The 18,915-nt window shown below is 38.2% G+C and overlaps 1 protein-coding gene across 1 annotated transcript in view; it reads left to right on the top strand.

Moving 5' to 3' along the window:
* Nucleotides 1–406: 406 nt before the first annotated feature.
* The window catches only part of LOC113236564 (ionotropic receptor 40a), a 45,215-nt gene continuing 26,706 nt past the window's right edge, over nucleotides 407–18,915 (top strand). The window contains exons 1-4 of the mRNA XM_026472700.1: nucleotides 407–591; nucleotides 2,325–2,418; nucleotides 2,516–2,611; nucleotides 8,217–8,353. Coding sequence (XP_026328485.1) covers nucleotides 407–591; nucleotides 2,325–2,418; nucleotides 2,516–2,611; nucleotides 8,217–8,353 — 512 coding nt within the window. The remainder of the gene's footprint in view (nucleotides 592–2,324; nucleotides 2,419–2,515; nucleotides 2,612–8,216; nucleotides 8,354–18,915) is intronic.

Below are 18,915 nucleotides of genomic sequence, written 5' to 3'. Positions count from 1 at the left end.
AAAGATTCATTTAATTCGTAGAATCTTTAAACCTCTCTCCTGAAAAGTTGTAATTTTGCAGATGTGACCTTATTACACTAAAGGTGCGACTTATATACATCAAGAAAACGTTTGAGATTTGCACGTGTTCTTCGGTCTAAATTCCTAGCGTGTTCACATTTCTGTGTCCATAGTGTACATTTAGCTATAGGTTTAAATGTATGGAGTTACCACACTTCTCTTGTTATTGGTTACACGCTCTATAGTCATAGAGAAATAAAATTAAGTCACATTTTGCTAAGGAGCTAGTAACTATTGATAATTATTTAATGGAAAACGTTAGAGAAGGAAGACGCATCACGTCTTAAATAAAACTGTTCTGGTATAAAGGTCTTTACGCCCTTTATATTACCGTCATCAGTGAAAAATGCGCCAAACATACATAATATTCATATGCCTTCGAGCAGTCCATTGTTTTTGGGACATACAAGACATAACAGTGGACAAAATTAAGCGGCTGCCTCAAGATTTCTCCTTAGCTGTGAAGGACATCGCTGAAGGAATCCCCACCAGAACCATGACGGTTGTTAGGGGAAATTCTACTAATATCAAGTAGGTCCTTATTAGAGTTCTGCGTACGTAATGACTCTGCATTATTTACAAAATAAAGTAGAAAATTGTGTGTTAATTGTTCTTGTAGTTGCTGATTTCGAATATAATATATTCGGAATCGAATCATATGAGGTTCTCACAAATTATATACAGTTAATTTGAGAACCGTCTGTTTTCAGCAGAAGTGTCAACTTCAAATACAAATCAAAAACTATTTATGCGATTTAAAAAATTTCCTAGCCTGTACAAAAAAGGAATATAATTTTTATTCTATCCAAACAAAAATTTCTGTGCATTTTATTGATAAAAAAATAAAGTGACATTGACTTACCTTTATTTAATTGTGAAGTGACCAGTTACAATGAAATGGTTTCGATATGTAAAATTGTAGATGTTTTAATCACTGAATACTGTTGTTATTACCCCAGTGCTTTACATGCAAAACAGGTGCAATGACGTTGTCGGGTTGTGGAAATGTATCCATTACACCATACATACCCGTATTTGGTAATTAATTGTTTATAATTAAATGTTTTCTTACCTTTCTCGAACACTCACTAATTACTGCGACTGTTTTACTTCAAAGTGAGTATAATTAGATACTTTGAATTAAGACAGTCGCAATATTGACTATAATGAGGTTAAGTATTTGTCTCTAAACATATCCGTATTATAATTTGTTGGCACCCTATATAGTGAAAGCGTCAAAAAATTTGGAGACAAAGTTTATTTGAATTTGAAATTGTTGAATCGAATTGCGATTATGGCCAGCTGCCACGAGCGCAAGAAGATTTAGAGGTTGATATGCGATTTCTACAGTACTACCAGCGGCGTTAAAACCTTGCCAGTCCCAATACAGCTTTGTTTGCGGAAATTGGTAGCAACATCGCTCCTTGTTTAGTTAACCTTTTTTTGTGAACAAATTTAAATGCGACTGGTTGTCAAGAACAAGCAATCTGCTGATGTCCGCAGCTCAGTCTGCAGCCAGATAGACAGCATGGGCATTGACTGCAAACAGCAATCGCCACGCGCCCAGCTCAGGAACTCAGGGTATTTGTTGATGTGATGGAAACATAGATGTTAAAAAAAGTTAAACGGAATGCAAATTTAAAAAAATGAAAACTATAAAGTACATAAAAAAGTATGTGCTGAAGTTGCACATGCACAGCTGACTTTATTTTTTATCAAGGATATAAACATATCACTATCGAAACCTCAATTTTAATCTGTCAGCAAATTCACGTTCGTAATCCCCGACCATACTTTATAGTAGGGTTTGCGGTCGTACACTTTCGGTCGCAAAGGTTCCATTACAAAAAAATATTTGAAGATTTGTGCAAAAGTGTAAACAGTTATACTAATTGTGTTTATGTTTATACCATTACATTAATTAAACCCTTAAGCAACATTTTCCCGTTACTGAGAACAATCGAGTTGTTTCAGACACAAGAAATGTAATATCCTATTAAAAGTCTCAATTACTGCTTTTGATTCTCAGACTATACGTTCACATTGACTGTAGCCGACGCTTGCAGTTGAAGTTTCGATTGCACGCATTTGAAATCTAGACTGTATGCAGTAGAAGTATGTACACATTAACTTAAAAGCAAATGCAATCCATCTGTTAGCAGCCTAAATGCCGTTGTCTGCACACAAAAAGAACCTTTAAGGGGGTAACTTGCCAATTTTGCTGATAGTACGTTCTTATCGGTAAATCTGTCAACTTTTTCCAGATCTCAGGACATATTCGAACTGCTATGTCTATTGAACCAACATAATGTCCCATTAGTGAACATGGACTTTACCACAAAGGATAACAAAGACAAGGTCGGTATAGTAAAATTATATAAAAAAAATCAACCTTAACTACCGCTAATTTTATTAGGAAGTCTTATGATATTGAAGTGAAATTACTTTCTTTTAGTATTACCAGTATCTGAAAACGGCCCTAGACACATCAGAGGAAAGAACAAGTCTAATTCTATGTGAGCCGGAAGAATGTGAAAACATCTTAGAAGAGGTAAGCATAATCTAAGCACCTTAAATTTAAACACATATTGAATGTACCAACCCATTTCTGTTCAAATCCCATTTTTTTATGCTACCAAGTAACGGGATGAACCACGGAAGAAAAACACAATGGAAGTGTCTTAAGCCTCGATTACTATTAGAACCGATGTCACCAAAACTCACAGATTCTGAATTTGAAACACAAAAAATCTCGATATTCGGTCGTAGTTTCGAATTTAAAAAGAAATAACAAATTCTGGTTTGGTAATACAATTTAAACTTTACCCTGTTGGCATATCGTCTTACAATGATAGGTATTGATGATATTGAACTTTCAGTACCATCAATACATATCATTATAAGTTACGACGTTTTGATATTATATTGAAATTTCAATCAATGGGCGCCCATCTAGCGGCTAATTGCTGAACGATGACGAATTGGAGTTATTAATTTAGTTCTCCAAAAAAGAAGCGACCATATTGCAGGGGTATAAATAAGGTTTTCTTTCGTTTCTTGTAACAAAAAAATATTTGGATAAACAATAAATTGTAAATTTATTAAAATAAAGTCTTATTTAATAAAGTCTAAATAAATACCACCACGGGTAATATTTTTACTGCGGCTATCATATTTGCACTTTAAAACAGCGCAATAAGGCATTAAACTAGGATTTTAGAGAATTTGAACGGAACAATACACACTGACACAACCATACTATACAAAGCGAAAGTGGCGAACAAATCTCATATACGTCTTTCGAAACCTATATTGGCACGCATCGCACGCAAACTAACCACTTCTACTGTATTTACTGTGTGATGAACGGACGGTTGGGTCGGGGCAATTCCTTTAAAACGCTATTCAACGCTTTCCTCCGTCGGTCGATTTTTTAGTACTATTTTTTTTATGATACTACGTGATGGGACGAACAAGTCGTGCCCCTAATGGCAAGCGACACGCCTGTCTGACAGCAGTTGCAATGCCACTCTGAGCTTTTAATCGCAAAAACTTGAGGGGCACCGCCACCGCCACTGCGCCCATCACCTTGAGACATAAGTTGACAAGTCCCGTGTGCCTATAAATTTACCAACACCCTTACCCTTCAAAACCGGAACGCATTTGGCGGCAGAAATAAGTAAGGTGGCAGTACTTCCCTTGACGAACTCTCTCACAAGCAGATCTACTGCTACTAAACTACTCACTTCTGATATCGTATAATGACTAGAGTTTTCAATATTATAATAATAATAGAATTTTTTATTTCATATTACCAATATCACTATATTACAATTTAAAATATTTTATCAAGGGATATTTATATAAGGAATATATCGTCACTAATATTAATATCATTTCATAAGCCTCCAATTACTGACCCTCCCCTCTTTATTTATTCAAGAAGCCGTCACATTTATAAGAAATAATCTTAATCTATTTGAATTCAACAAGAGTTCATGTCACGTCGTCGCAAAGACAAACTTATCCTTCTACAACCGATACTAGAAATCTAAAAGGTCCAAATTAACACAATGCCAATTAATAATAATATAATAATAATAACGCACACACTCAACATAGCCCCGCACTAGGGAAACCCTGTGTCGCGGGTGCCATGGACACACACATAGCCAACCACAAATTACACCCAAACTCACGAGAGAAATAAATGTAGGCCATACAAATATTTCTCCCGGTCCGGGAATCGAACCCGGCACCTCTGCGTGGCAGACCAGTATGGTAACAAAACATAACAAGAAACAATTCAACCACTTCCAAACAGAGACGGGCAGTGGGTTAAAACCCAAGGATTTGCGGAGATGCCCGGATTTTAACAGGGTCTTTTGCTGGTGAAATTACGGGTACATGGGACTTGTCAACTGATGTCTCAGGGTCATGGGCGCAGTGGCAGTGCCCATCAGATCTTTACGATTTCAAGCTCTGAGTGGCACTGCAACTGCCACTCAGAACTTGAAATTGGATTGGCGTGTAGCTTACCATGAGGCGCACGACTTGTTCGTCCCTTCACTGAATATTATAATTATCACAAACAGTACAAAGTACTAAAAAAAACCGACCTCAAAAGGCATTCATCCCCTAGTTTGCCACCCTTAAAGGTGGAATATTTTCTTCAAGTTTAAATGGAACTACATCTGAGGTACCCTTTTTCCAACAAAGAATCATCAAAATCGCTTCTCAAATTATCGGAGTAACATACATACAAAAAAAACGTACAGTCAAATTGAGATCCTCCTCCATTTTTAAAGTCGGTTTAAAAAACCAAAACACCAAGTTTTAACCCATTTCTGCCTAAAATCATGAGCCGAAACGGCGAATACGAAATATTTCCATTAAAAAGTAGTTAAATAGATCTTTATTTCCTAATCCCGAATGTGTATGTATTTAGTTACCTCAATTTTGATAAAAATGTTATTTGTGCCCTTTTTCGGTCTAAGTATAATAGATCCAAAAAACACAATTATAGACTTTTTTGTGTTATATTTGAAGTAATTACAGTAATTGAACTACATAACAAGAGGTCAGTTCCGTACATTACTAAATAAAATTGGTTGATATTAGTGTCCTTAACTTACGACCTCGATCACAGATTACTTAGTAGTTACTACGTAAGAGACACATTACTCTTATACAAAATCGAAAATACCATAATAATGACACCAGGCGGTCACTACGCGGAAAAAGGAACCTAAGCACGCGCTCAGAGAGGTGAGATAACGTTGCCCGCCGTGTGCTGTCGTGCGGAACCGAATACTCCTATGAACCACTCAGTGGTAGGCACTTATCGCGTAACCTTGAGCGAGTGATATATTGCGGGCGCTGGATGAGGAGCTCTCGGGTTCGATTCCCAGTAATCTGAGAAGTGCCCCAGAGTGAATTCCGTTGGTCTAATACTCATAGCACAGGAAATTCCCTAGTTCGAGACGAGGCAATTGGAGTGGTTGTCTGGAATATTATTGTTTTGGATATCTATTTTAGATTCTCGCCTGCCCTATGGCCTAATAGATGAAATTTTAAAATCAAATTTTATTATTGTTATTAAGTTGTCAATTGCACTTTTTAATTTCTATTTGCAAATAGTAATAGTTTGCTTAATTTAGTCTTAAATTGTTCCTGGCATATGTTCCTAAGATTGAAATAATGTACTGCTCAAAAGTTGATAAATCTAACTTCAATATTTTTCTCGTAAAGGCTTTGCCACTTATCGACTCCAACACTGAGTTAGCATGCGATCTACACACGAAATCAACCCAGCAATCATAATTCATCACTCACAAATTAACGTAACGTGTAATTTTGACGAAAATTGATTATTTATTATTTATATCATAACATAAAAGGTTTAAAATGGGAACCATTCCATTAAGGCGAATCACTAAAGGAGAAGCATGAAGAACTGTTTTGCTAGATCAAATGGTTTAGGTATTTATTATTACAGATCGGTCTAACAAAAAATATACCATACACCTAAGGATACTGTCTAAAGAATGTGCTAATTCGTTACATGATAGGATGTACTTTATCCAATCATATAAAACAGACTAAAATAAAAGTCTAAAACGAATTATTTAAGAAGAAAATATCTAACTTTGCACATAAATTTCAAATGAAGATATTATTTCTAAGTACTACAGAGTACCTATTAAATTTTGGTTTTTAACTGAAGCACTGTAGTTACGAAATTCAAATTTATCCCAAAACTTGAAAATTGCCCAGCTGTTTGACGACGACGGCTGTCAGTCGCCAGCGAGCGCTTGTCGACGTCGGAGCTGTGTCAAATTTTCTCAGCCTGTTTTCATTTTATTAATATGATGAGATTGTCAGTGCGGAACGCGAGTGGCGGTCTCCTACACCTGTTCTACTAAAATGTAGCCTAAAATTTAGTAGCAATAAAGTTCCTTGTGAAAGAGTTCGTCCAGGGAAGTACTGCCACTTTACCTATTTCTGCCGTCAAGCAGTAATGTCAGCATTACTGCGTTCCGGTTTGAAGGGTTAGGGCGCTGGTGGACTTACAGGCACATGGGACTTATCAACTTATGTCTCAGGGTGACGGGCGCAGTGGCAGTGCCCCTCAGATCTTTACGATTTGAAGCTCTGAGTGGTACTGCAACTGCTGTGGACAGGCGTGTAGCTTACCATCAGGCACACGACTTGCCCATTTTGTCCCTTAATATTATTTAAAAAAAAGTTCTTGTTGGAATACCTTAAATAGAGTCCAAAGTACTAACTATTCTGGGTAATAGAAGAAGTATATAACTTGATATTGGAATGTGCCCTGAATGAGACCTGCAAATAAATCTAACCGCCGTAGATGCTATAAATTATATACTGGGAAATACCCATATGGAACGAGCAAAAAGACTGTTTTTTTGTTTATTTTTACCAGTCGTAAGTTATGGAACCGGTATTTTCAACTGTACATATATAAGTTCCTAAATAAATAAATGCTAAAAAAACAACTTATTTGTGAAGTTCTTTCCGTTACAAGGGGACGAATTATGTTGACACGCCGACACGTATTTAAATTATAACAATTTTATAACATATATATTTGTTTATAATTTTATAATAAATAAGCTTTATTTTATGATATCAAATGACGGGACGGACAAGTCGCACGACTTACTGGTGGTAAGGTGCCTACCCATAACAGTTAATGCCCATATTATACATATGATACACGACACTTACTAGGCAACAACATATAAATTCCTCGGAACAATATAAAGCCGCGCGGCCACCGCCGAAGACCAAAGACAAGCCAGACTCACCCGCGCGCCCGGGACACTCATTTTAGTTAAAACGTAAAACCTAAACAAATAGAGCGTATTTTGCCATGACAGTTACATATATGAACACGGCAGCCATACATTGCAACGATCTGAAGTTGACACTGCGCCCGTCAACCTGAGACGTAAAGTTAAATAGTCTCATATGCCTGTGACTTGACCAGTTACGTTTCACCACATACGTTTCTCTGATCTCGAAGTAAGTAGCTAAAGCACTTGTGTTATTTATTACTTGTGTTGTGTTATGGAAATCGGAAACAACGACAGTATTTTATTACACCTAGGATGCGAACTTTTTATCAAACTGTCATATCGACATTTGAAGAGTAAAAGAAGGTAAGAGTCACACTTTACTAACCTAGCATTCATTATCAACCTAAGTCTTACTTAGACTGAGGGTCGTATTCCAGAACTCTACTCAATGCTCAAGTCAGGACTTGAGCAGACTTGAGTATGATTTCAAGCACTAGAAATACGACCCTAATGGCAAGGAATTGAGTATGATTTTCAGTGCTCACTGCAATACTCAAGTCCTTTTGTAAACCAAAAGATCGCTCAACAAAAATTCGTGAAAGAGTTCGTATAACTCTATCCTGACTTGAGTATTGAGTAGAGTTGTGGAATACGACCCTGAGATTTATTTAACGAACTTAGACTACGACAAAAGTGGTGAACGTAGCATGTTTTTCGTATTTACAATACGAACTTTGTCTAAGTTTAAACAAGAAATTACGAAGTAAACTCAAAGATAAATTTAATCAAGGCCTAACTTTTTAACTCGATATGCATACTTAATTACTTCGACAGTTGACGGAAAACAATCTGATCCATCGCATGATCCTCTACATCTTCTATTGGCCGTACGGCGCTGTCAGCAAGACATTCCTGACCACAATCAATGAAGCGATGAGAGTTGCTGTCATCACCAATCCGAAGACTAGCGTGTAAGTTTCCTTTAGAGCTACAAATTTATCGGTAATATGAGGATTTTTTATATAATATCAAGTGACGGGACGAAAAAGTCGTGCGCCTGATGGTAAGCTACATGCCTGTCCATAACATTTGCAGTGCCACTCAGAGCTTTAAATCTCAAAGATCTGAGGGGCACTGCCATGACGCCCGTCACCCTGAGACGTAAGTTGACAAGTCTCATGTGCCTGTACTTTCACCAGCACCCTTACCCTTAAAAACCGGAAAACAGTAATGCTGACATTACTGCTTGGTGGCAATAGGTAAGGTGGCAATATTTCCCTGGATCAACTCTTTCACAAGGGGCTCTTAAATGGATGTCACCGGTGTCTATTGTTATAATCATCATTTAATCAGGTTAACAAGCATGCTTACAGAAAAAATCCAAAGTGCATACAAGATAGACAATCAGACATAACAACTTATAAACAATAATAACATAAAAAACTAAACAGTAAATAAAAAAGATAATAATAATGATGTCAAAATTTAAATTTCCAGAAAATACAAATTTAACATACATATTAATGTGATGTCAAATACAATAAAATTAAATACAGTCAGCCACATCTCAAAACATTTACAACACCTTTTCACCATGAATCAGCATGTCATCCACTATTACTTGAAATTTATGTCTCAGACTACTAAAACTGTCAGCAAACAAGTCTATATCATCGTGCCGAGCGAGTATGTCTCCTATCAGTCGCAGAGCACGGTTTGTCGGCGCTAGAGCAGCCCGCTTAGTACGCGTAGCAGGCCGGTGTAGGAGACGAGGCCTGCGACGCGGAGCCACAGTTCCTGCTTGGTCACACGGCAAGTACCTCGGTACCAATAGGCCAATCCTTTCCACCACCTCTTGAGCGTCAAGGGCATGATGAACAATAGACAAGTAATGGACAATAGCTGCCATTACTCTCCTTAATTTAAGGGTTTCCAAAGTCACCATACCCAAGACAAACAACGAGGGATACAGATATGGATAGTAGCCTCGACTTTTTTTGTAAAGCCACCTGGCAAATTTGCGCTGAATTCGCTCAATAAGCATTTCATACTTATCCTCGTAGGGATTCCAAACAACAGCAGCGTACTCAAGCTTGCTGCGCACGTACGCGTTGTATATTACTCTTGTCACCCTTACGTCATCGAAATCAGCAGTAGTTCTCATGACGAAGCCCAAAAGTCTACTAGCTTGTTTACATATTAATGTTACATGTTTATGGAAGTCTAATTTGGTATCTAATATTAATCCTAAGTCACGAATGTCATTTACTCTATCCAAAGGGGCGTCATATAACTTATAAACTACCTTAATCGGGTTCAGCTTTAGTGAGAAGGTTATCACTTTGCATTTGCTCTCATTAAAGGGAAGACGGTTATCCCTGCTCCACTCAGTGACAGCGTCAATATCTTTCTGCAGAGCTAGAGTGTCAGCCTCCTCGCCTATACCCAGACTTAATTTAAGGTCATCTGCGAACAAGAGACATTTCGCAGATTTTACTTTTTCCGGCAAGTCGTTAATAAAAATAAGGAAAAGCGTCGGTCCGAGGGTACTACCTTGACTTACTCCCGATCTGGTGCGGTAATGATTGGATTCAAAGCCATCTACTTTTACAAATTGCCGTCGGTTGCCCAGATAGCTTGCGAAAAATTTAAGTAAATTTGGAGTAAAACCTAATATTGCCAATTTACATAACAAGATGTCGTTATCGACTACGTCAAAGGCCTTCCGAAAGTCAAAATAGGCGGCATCCACCTGACGCTTTGGCGGCTCATTAGACGTGGCGTTAGTTCCTTTTATGCCCACCAATCTTGCCCAATGCTGGTTAGGGACTTCGCACTAAGGGTTCTGAACCTCATTCTATTATAACGACGATTTTCTTCAAGAGGTCTAATGACACTCAACGTGACTTACAAATTAAATTCATGTCACAGGGCTTGGAGTCATCGTCTTGTCAATTTAGAAGCTATCGTTCTTCTATATCCGGTCGTGATAGGAGTACTGCTGCCACATTTGGGTTGGCTCTGCTACATACCAACTGGCCACTTTGGATTCAATTGACAACCGTGTCAATAGGCTCATAGGTAACTCGGAATTAGTGGAGGCGAAGCTGCAGAGCCTTGAACACCGCCGTAAAGTTGCCTACTTATCAGTATTTTACAGGGTATATCACGGAGAGTGTGCGATGGAATTACACAATTTAATTGCGCCTTCTCCTTTCCATCGCCGAGGGACTAGGCGTAGGCTTGGGTTCCACCCCAATGTTGTGGATATTCCAAAGATTCGCACGAAGCGTTAAGCATCCACATTTATATGGCGAACGGCTATGGAGTGGAAATCCTTGCCTGTAGATTTGTTCCCTGAACGTTATAACTTGGGCCTTTTCAAAGCGAGAGTAAATAGGTAGTATTTAGGTGTATATGCTCCATCGTCAACCTCATCGCAACTTTCTATCAAGTGAAATGGAGGTCAAATGGGCACTTATAATTTATAAAAAATATATATATATAGAAGCCGTGGTAACCTAATGGTTTGACCGCGATGTTGTACGTTGTACGATGTACCGCCTCTCAAGCAGAGGCCGTGGATTCGATTCCGGGCTCCCACCACTGAGGTTCTCTGTGCGAAATTTAATTTGAAATTTATCAAGACCTTTTCGGCAAAGGAAAACTTCGTGATGAAACCTACACATCGAAGAAGGTTCACGACACTTGGAAAACATGTGAAGTCCTCTACTCGCATTGGGCAAGCGTGGCGGACTATAGACTAAACCCTCGCCGGAGAGGAGACCCGTGCCCTGATGACTGACATATAAATAGTTTTCGTTCCGAATCCGAGACTATAGAAATCTAGAAAACTCGGACCTACTTCGGATATCGCTTTTGCACTAAGTCCAAGTCGAAACCGCGAAAATACGATTATCGCTTGTACACCTAGAGATAAAATGGTCTGTGACTTTTCGGACCGTCATTCGGATCTGGAGGTCGATTCAGAACCTTACGATAACTCAGTTGTCGACCGATACTATTTGATATCGTACGATTTCGTCCCATTTTTATTCACAACACCCGAATCCAACGTCAAACTGTCGTATTCGAAACCGAACCGAAATGACGTCACACCCGTACGATTACTCGAGCTTCTCGACCGGCAAAGGCTACAAACATTATTCAGAAGTCAGTTATCGAATGAAAGTTACCGAACGTTCTATTGTTTAGAAGGCAAGAATGTAGTATGGAAATCGCTTATTATTTTAAATAAAGTCTGGACTTTGTTCAATTTTATTAATTTATTTTAATGCAAGACTAATACATTCCTATATTTTAGGCCTTTAAAGTCTTAAAAATGTATATAAAAGGATTTTCATTTTTCTTATAACCTATTTCACCAACTTCGTAAACGCTATTGGATAACGATATCGTATCCGAATCCGAGTTGAACGTTTAACTCGAATGTTCTAAATAGCTCGGAAAGCGCCCTTCGATTAGAGAACGATATCCAATCCTACGATTCGGTTAAAATATCGAAGAGTTCGATTCGGGGAACCGAAACACAGTAATACTCACATTACTGCTTAGCGGCAGAAGTAGGTAAAATGTCAGTACTTCCCTGGACGAACTCTTTCACAAAATTGAATATTTGCTCGACTTGTTTCAAACCAGTCTGTGGTCCTTACTCATGAGCTTCCACGGCGGTGATTCGACGAAGTATGATGTGCTATCCTACATATGACGTTAATGTGAACGAAGCAAACGTAGGTAGTTGCTCGACGCCTCCCACGGCCACGCCCGTACTGAATTGGCGCGCAGTTATCGTCGAGTCACCGCCGCGGAAGCTTATCTTTAATGACTATGGACAGGTTCGAAACACGTCGAGTGAAAATTCACCTTAAATATGTGAGTTATCCGTTAATTTAGTTAATATGTCAGAGTCTCACTGTAGTTTTCTATTTAAAATCCGTCTCTTACTGGGGTACCACTGGTTTTTTACCACATCACAGATAAATCGGTGGCTTTATTATGTTAAACTAAACATATCCGTAAAATAATCATTGTAGTGGTAAACATGGTAGAGGTAGCAATTAGAACGCAAAATAGACGCTACTGCTGCTGCTTTTACTCCAGAATAATATTATTATTATATACATCCTAACTCATCCGAACAATGTACTCTGGGAAACATACAAATCGCATCACACCTAAATTACATTAGTACCAACACTCTTCAAACATACATTTGGGTACGAGCCCCAATATTGTACAATGCAATACTATACAATACAGTATGCTTTATTTCTCTCAATAAGGTTATAGTTACAGTGTATGAATACATTAAATATACGATTATTAATTACTAAAAATAAAAATAACAAATATCAAGTGCGTTAGTGAGAGCTGGAGTCTGTACTAGGTTGGATACCTGTGTTACAGATCACCAGGCTCACTCCCTCTTAGTGTAATAGAAAACGTGACATAAACTTAATATAAAAATACAAATAAATTACAAAATAAAGCATAGGCATCTAGTGCAAAAATGTGTGTGTGTGTGTGTGTGTGTGTGTGTGTGTGTGTGTGTGTGTGAGTGTGAGTGCGTGCGAGCTTGTGTGCGTGCATGTGTGTGTGTGTGTGAATGCTACCTATTTCAGTAAAGTAAGTATGTTTTCAGTCGACTCGTAGTCGAGAGTGGTCAACCAATTAGTAATACCTTTTTTTGCATTCCGCTCTGCACAATGGATGAATATTGAGGATTTCGTTTAATTTATTATGTAAATATCCTCCTAGAAAATAATAATAACGTTGAGCTACACTAGTGGAAACACTAACTGACGGATAAACAGTATGTTTAAGACGTACGGAGTACAGTTTATTCGGGTCATAGGGGATAAGAGTGTGCATGGTCAAAGCTATTTGAAGAACAAAAAGCTGTCGTGCTGAGAGGACCTTACAGGTTTTATAAAGGTCAGAGGTCGGGTATCTGTAGGGGAGACACCATCCCACCTTGAGTATCGCACGTTGAGTGCGTTCCGGCTTAAGAACATGCGACTTGGCGGAGCCACCCCATGCAGAGATGCAATAGGACGTGAGGGATTGGCAGAGTGCTAAATACACAAGTTTTAAAACTTTCACATCTGCAACGTGGCGAAGACGTTTAAAAATGAAAATCAATTTACGTAACCTCTGGGTCAGACCGTCAATATGATAGCGAAAGGAAAGTGTGCTATTCAGCTGGACACCCAGATACTTCACACTGTGTGTACAGACTAAAGACGGACAGGAGCTGGAACCATGTGAAAAGGATGGACACGAGTGTGCAGTTATAGAGAATGCTGAGGAGGATGTAAGACCACGACTTGTAAGTGAAAACGTGATATGTACATAGTTTTTCCCACGTTGAGGGAGGAGGTTGTGAGAAAGCCATTTGGAAACAGAATTGAAACCCACTTGCGCAAAGTCAAACACGGACTCCCAGGAATCACCATAGAAGATTAAGGCGGTGTCGTCGGCATACGTGAAGATGGAATCGTTGTTTAGCTGCATATTATAGAGGTCGTTGATATAGGCTAAGAACAGGGTGGGGCCGATTATACTTCCCTGGGGCACGCCGAACGTGATCGGTTGTTCAGTGCTGGTCCAATTCCCAATCCTCACATACTGCCGTCTACCTGTGAGATAACTAGCAAAAATATCCAGCTGAAGACCTCGAATACCAAGCCTTTCAAGTTTTTTGATGAGTAAAGGAATCGAGATAGTGTCGATAACCCTGGCGAGGTCGAGGACGACAGCAATCACCTTTTACTTGTCATCAAGTTTAGAAACAATTGTATTAGTAAGATCTGATTCAGCATTATTAGTGGATATTACGGCCGGAAACCGTATTGTGACGCCGACAGCAGTAGATTCCTTTCAAGAAAATTAACCAGTCTGTTATTGAGTAGCCTCTCGAGGATTTTATATAAAGTGGGTAGAATAGAGATAGGGCGGTAATTATTTATTTGACTTTTATCCCCACTCTTGAAGACTTCAGGAAAGACACCGGTAGAAAAGGAGAGATTACACAGGTAAGTTATAGAGGAAGTAAATATATGCTTGAATCTTTTTAGAAAAGAGCCCGAGATATTATCGCACACTAGCACAATCACCACGTAGATTCACTATGATTCGCTCAACTTCGTCCTCATCCGTAGGTAGCAGGACGAATATTATTAGGGTAAAATGACTCAGTACAAGACCTATTATGGATTACGGGGACACATTCTGCCAAGCTACGTCTGATGTTAGCAAAAAAAGAGTTAAAATTATTTATTGAATTATCAGGGTTAGCTGAAATGAGATCAAGTGCCGGTTTTCTTTCTATGGAGGTATAGGACACGTTACGTTTATTGTGGTCCTTCGAGTCGGATAATAACAAGGCTACAGTTGGCTAAACATTAGTACCAACATTCTTCATACATACATTTGGGTACGAGCCCCAATATTGTGGTCCTTCGAGCCGGATAATAACAAGGCTACAGTTGGGTAATTTGCCGAGAATTGTTTCTAGAAATATGAATGAATAATTGAAAAACTTAATTCGAAGGCTCATATTATGTTCTTCGTTTAGAAATATCTTTTGAAGTTTTATTTAGCGCGAATAAGAAAATAAAATTGTTAAATGCAAGTTATAATAAAGCGAGATTTAAAATTATTGGACAACACCGAAAAAAGTCCTTTTAATCGCTCCATCGTTTTCGTTCAGTAACATTAACTTTTGACAAGATTCAACGTCAAATGTGGAAAAGTATTTATAGGAAATATATCCGGATTTTTTTTCTAAAAAATATGATTATTTCAAAATAGAATTTTTTCCATGACCCAACACTAAACAAATCACGCTATACGACATTGCACGAGTATGCTCTCATTTGCCACTCAACAAAACGTGAACAAATATACAAAATCCGTGTCGACTATTTCAGAACCGATAAGCAAGTTGCCGATTTGCCATTGTACCTGGTCAACATAGACGCTCGGATGAGGTAGGTTGATGTAGAATATACAGGCTGTATATTTGAAAGTGAGATATATTCATACATGTCATAGTAAGTCATGTTACAACTTAACATAGACTAAAATAAAATTAGCCCTTTACGCTGGATTTCGAGTGCAATGGAAATACTACCAAGCGAGCGCCGAGTGAGACAGCAACAATAACAATGATTTCACATTTACATTTTAGCTTATGTTAATTATTTTTCTCATGAACTATCATCGAAATACTTTACGTACTAAAAAAGATAAGTTTATGATTTAGAAACTACTTATCATTTAACAAGAATTGAGGTTTTCGGCGTAGTTAAAAATCTGAAATCAAATTATTTACAACGATTGACTTTTTAGTTATTTATAGTTTATTTACACTTACGTGGTACGGAGCAAGTAGTAACTAATGTTCTCAAGTAGGAGTCGATAAAAAAAATTAAAAAATATTTTTTGTAAAGTTTAAGTTCATTAGTTTATTATTTCTTTGGGTACAGAATCAGGAATATAACGCACTCTATAAGTATGTCCCACTTTCAAATATACAGCCTGTATAAAGCACCGCACCCAAGGTCTTTGTTGCACTAAAAATCCTGTTGCCTGGTCCCTTGTGTCGAAAATAACGTTTTGTTACTTAGAAATTTTTGCTGCAAAAGTTACATCTTCGTTTCTTTAATCAAAAATCAGAACGGTGTACCCACAGATCTCATAAATACTCTTCCGTGGTGTAACCTCAATGTTAGGTTAATTCGAATTTTTGAGTTTGTGTATTTATATACGCCTAAATCCTAAACAAGAAAAAGTAGTCATGCTCAAGAAAAGTCAAGCTTAAACCAGTTATCATTTTTAACCGACTTCAGAATAAAGGAAGAGGCGCTCAATTTTTTTTGTATGTACCTTTCGCAATAACTCTTAGGCATTTGTGATTCGATTTTGATGATTTTTTTTTTAGGAACGAAAGTACGACAAGTGTCAGTTTATTTATTCCACTATTTATTTTAATTATAAATTGGTTTTAGGTCTCTATTTTCATTCCAGGTAATATAGCGTAGTTGTCTTTTTTTATGATACGAAGTGACGGGAAGACCAACTCGCGCGTCTGGTGGTCTACCACGAAATACAATAAATACTACGTGACTGCGTCCGCAACGGAGCCCAATGTCAGTTTTACAATGAAAGTAATGTCAAAATTCGACTCGAAGGTATCCACAAATTCTTATCTCAAATCACGATCTTCGATCTTTGCTTCGTATTTCGTGGTAGACCTGGTTTGCTTCGTATGTCGTGGTAGATGGTAAGTGACATGTCTGTCCATAACAGTTGCAGTGCCGCTCAGAGTTTTAAATCGTAAAGATTAACTAAACAAGTCACTGCGCCTGTCACCCTGAGACAAAAGTTGACAAGTCCCATGTGCCTGCAATTTCACCATCACTCTTACTCTTCAAAACCGGAACGCAGTAATGCTCACGTTACTGCTTGACGGTATAAGTAAGGTGGCGGTATTTGCCTGGGCGAACTCCTTCACAAGAGCTCTGGTGCTACTAAACACATTACAGCGGTTACCTAGAGCGAGGTTTAGCAGCGATGCATTCGCTAATCGTCTACCTTTATACACGCGCGTTATAAAATCGCCGTGTATAATCACTCTTATTGTTCTGGCTCATTATATTGTATATCTGTTTTAGATTCTCGCCTCTCCTAAGACCTAAAAGATTAATTTTATTTTTAAATGGGAGAGGCGGTATGCCCCGGCAACGGTACAGTCGGCCGAGGTCAGGGACTCAGGTTCAAAAGCAAGCGAACAATACGTGCCGTATCGAGCAGGACCTCTTTCTGCATTAGTGCTGGAAGTGACACGCGACAGAAATCAAACCGCCTCGAGTTGTTAACAAGGCTGACTGGAATTAACCCGTTTTGCAAACAAAATAATTGGGATTGTTTTAATAGAGCCCGCAATCCATATATCGGTGCTCTCATGCGTGAGACCTGAGATACTTTCGAAATTTCTCGGTTGCGGCTCGGTGCGTATTATTATTATTAATTTTAAATTATGTGTGTAAAGAGGGTTCTTTTCCTACTTGATAACATCACCAAATTGAGTAAAAGAACTTCCCCAGTCCAGTTTCAGGTTTTATTTCGCGGTACTATACAAATGCCAAAAAGTATAAAAAAGGTAACTCTCAGATAGGTCCAGGGAGTCACTCCCACAAGGTCTCAACTCTAGAAACGTACCCGATGTTTCTCACACGTAAATAAAGCGCCAGTCGAGAGAAAATCTTAACGCCGCGATGCAGAAATTATATATATATATACATATATATATATATGGACATGTCATATGAACATTTTATATCAAATACCAATTAAAGCAATACTATAAGTCACTTGTTTCAAAATAAAGAGCTGAATTGCTTCTAAAGGCGCTGAACAAGGAGGGCACGAATGCGATTCCCGGTAATACCAATTTGGGAAATCAACTTTTCTTAATTGGTTCTGGTGTGATAGTGCCACGGAATGAATTTTGTTGCTCTGGTATTCATATACAGGGAATTCCCTATTTTGAGGCTAGGTAAATTGATACGGTACTCTGGTACATTATGATTTCATAAGTATAAATCTGCCTACTCCACATGGGACAGAAGAGCGTCAAAATGGTATTTCAACTCGTCTTTTTTTATAATACCAAGTGGCGGGACGAACAAGTCATGCGGCTGGTGGTAAGCGACACGCCTATCCATAAAAGTTGCAGTCGCATTCAAAGCTTTAAATCGCAAAGATCTTAGGGGCATTGCCACTGTGCCCGTCACTGTGAGACATAACTTGACAAGTCCCATGTGCTTGTAATTTCACCAGCACCCTTACCCTTCAAAACCGAAACACAGTAACGCTCACATTACTGCTTGGCGGCAGAAATAGGTAAGGTGGTATAGGTAAGGTGGTGATCTACTACTGCTAAACTCTATAATAATGTATTAGATATCAAATTGAAGTATCTAATTCTAGTTATAAAAATTATCATTTCAATTATACAAATACTCAATACTCAATATTACTCAATATATTTATTGCATTCATGTGGTATACATGTCTTAAATTTCAAATAATGCTATACACTTAGAATAATAACGCATAGAAACCTAGCCCGCACACGCTAAGTGAGGCAAATTGTAGGACGCCCTATGGGCTTACACGAGCGAGCGGGCCGTCAGTGCTCAAGGTCAAGTTGCACCGCGAGCAGCTCAAAAATTTTGCTAAAAATGACGAAATGTGCGGTAATTGGGCTTAAAAATAGATCAGACAAATATAAAATAGACACTAACATCACATTCCACAAGGAAGTAACGCGTTTTAACTTGTATTTTTATGTAAATATTCACTAAAACAGAAAATTAATTTCGTTGCAACAAGATACGAAAATGTTGCAAAGTAACGGGTTTTTTCTCCCCATTTTGGTATTCTGTTTCAAAATAATTATATTACGTAATTTTTTGAGAATAGGCAATATCGCGACGGCTGCAAA

Source organism: Hyposmocoma kahamanoa, unplaced genomic scaffold (genome assembly GCF_003589595.1).
Source record: "Hyposmocoma kahamanoa isolate Upper Pololo Valley unplaced genomic scaffold, ASM358959v1 92, whole genome shotgun sequence".
NCBI lineage: Eukaryota > Metazoa > Arthropoda > Insecta > Lepidoptera > Cosmopterigidae > Hyposmocoma > Hyposmocoma kahamanoa.
This window is presented reverse-complemented; position numbering and strand designations above follow the sequence as displayed.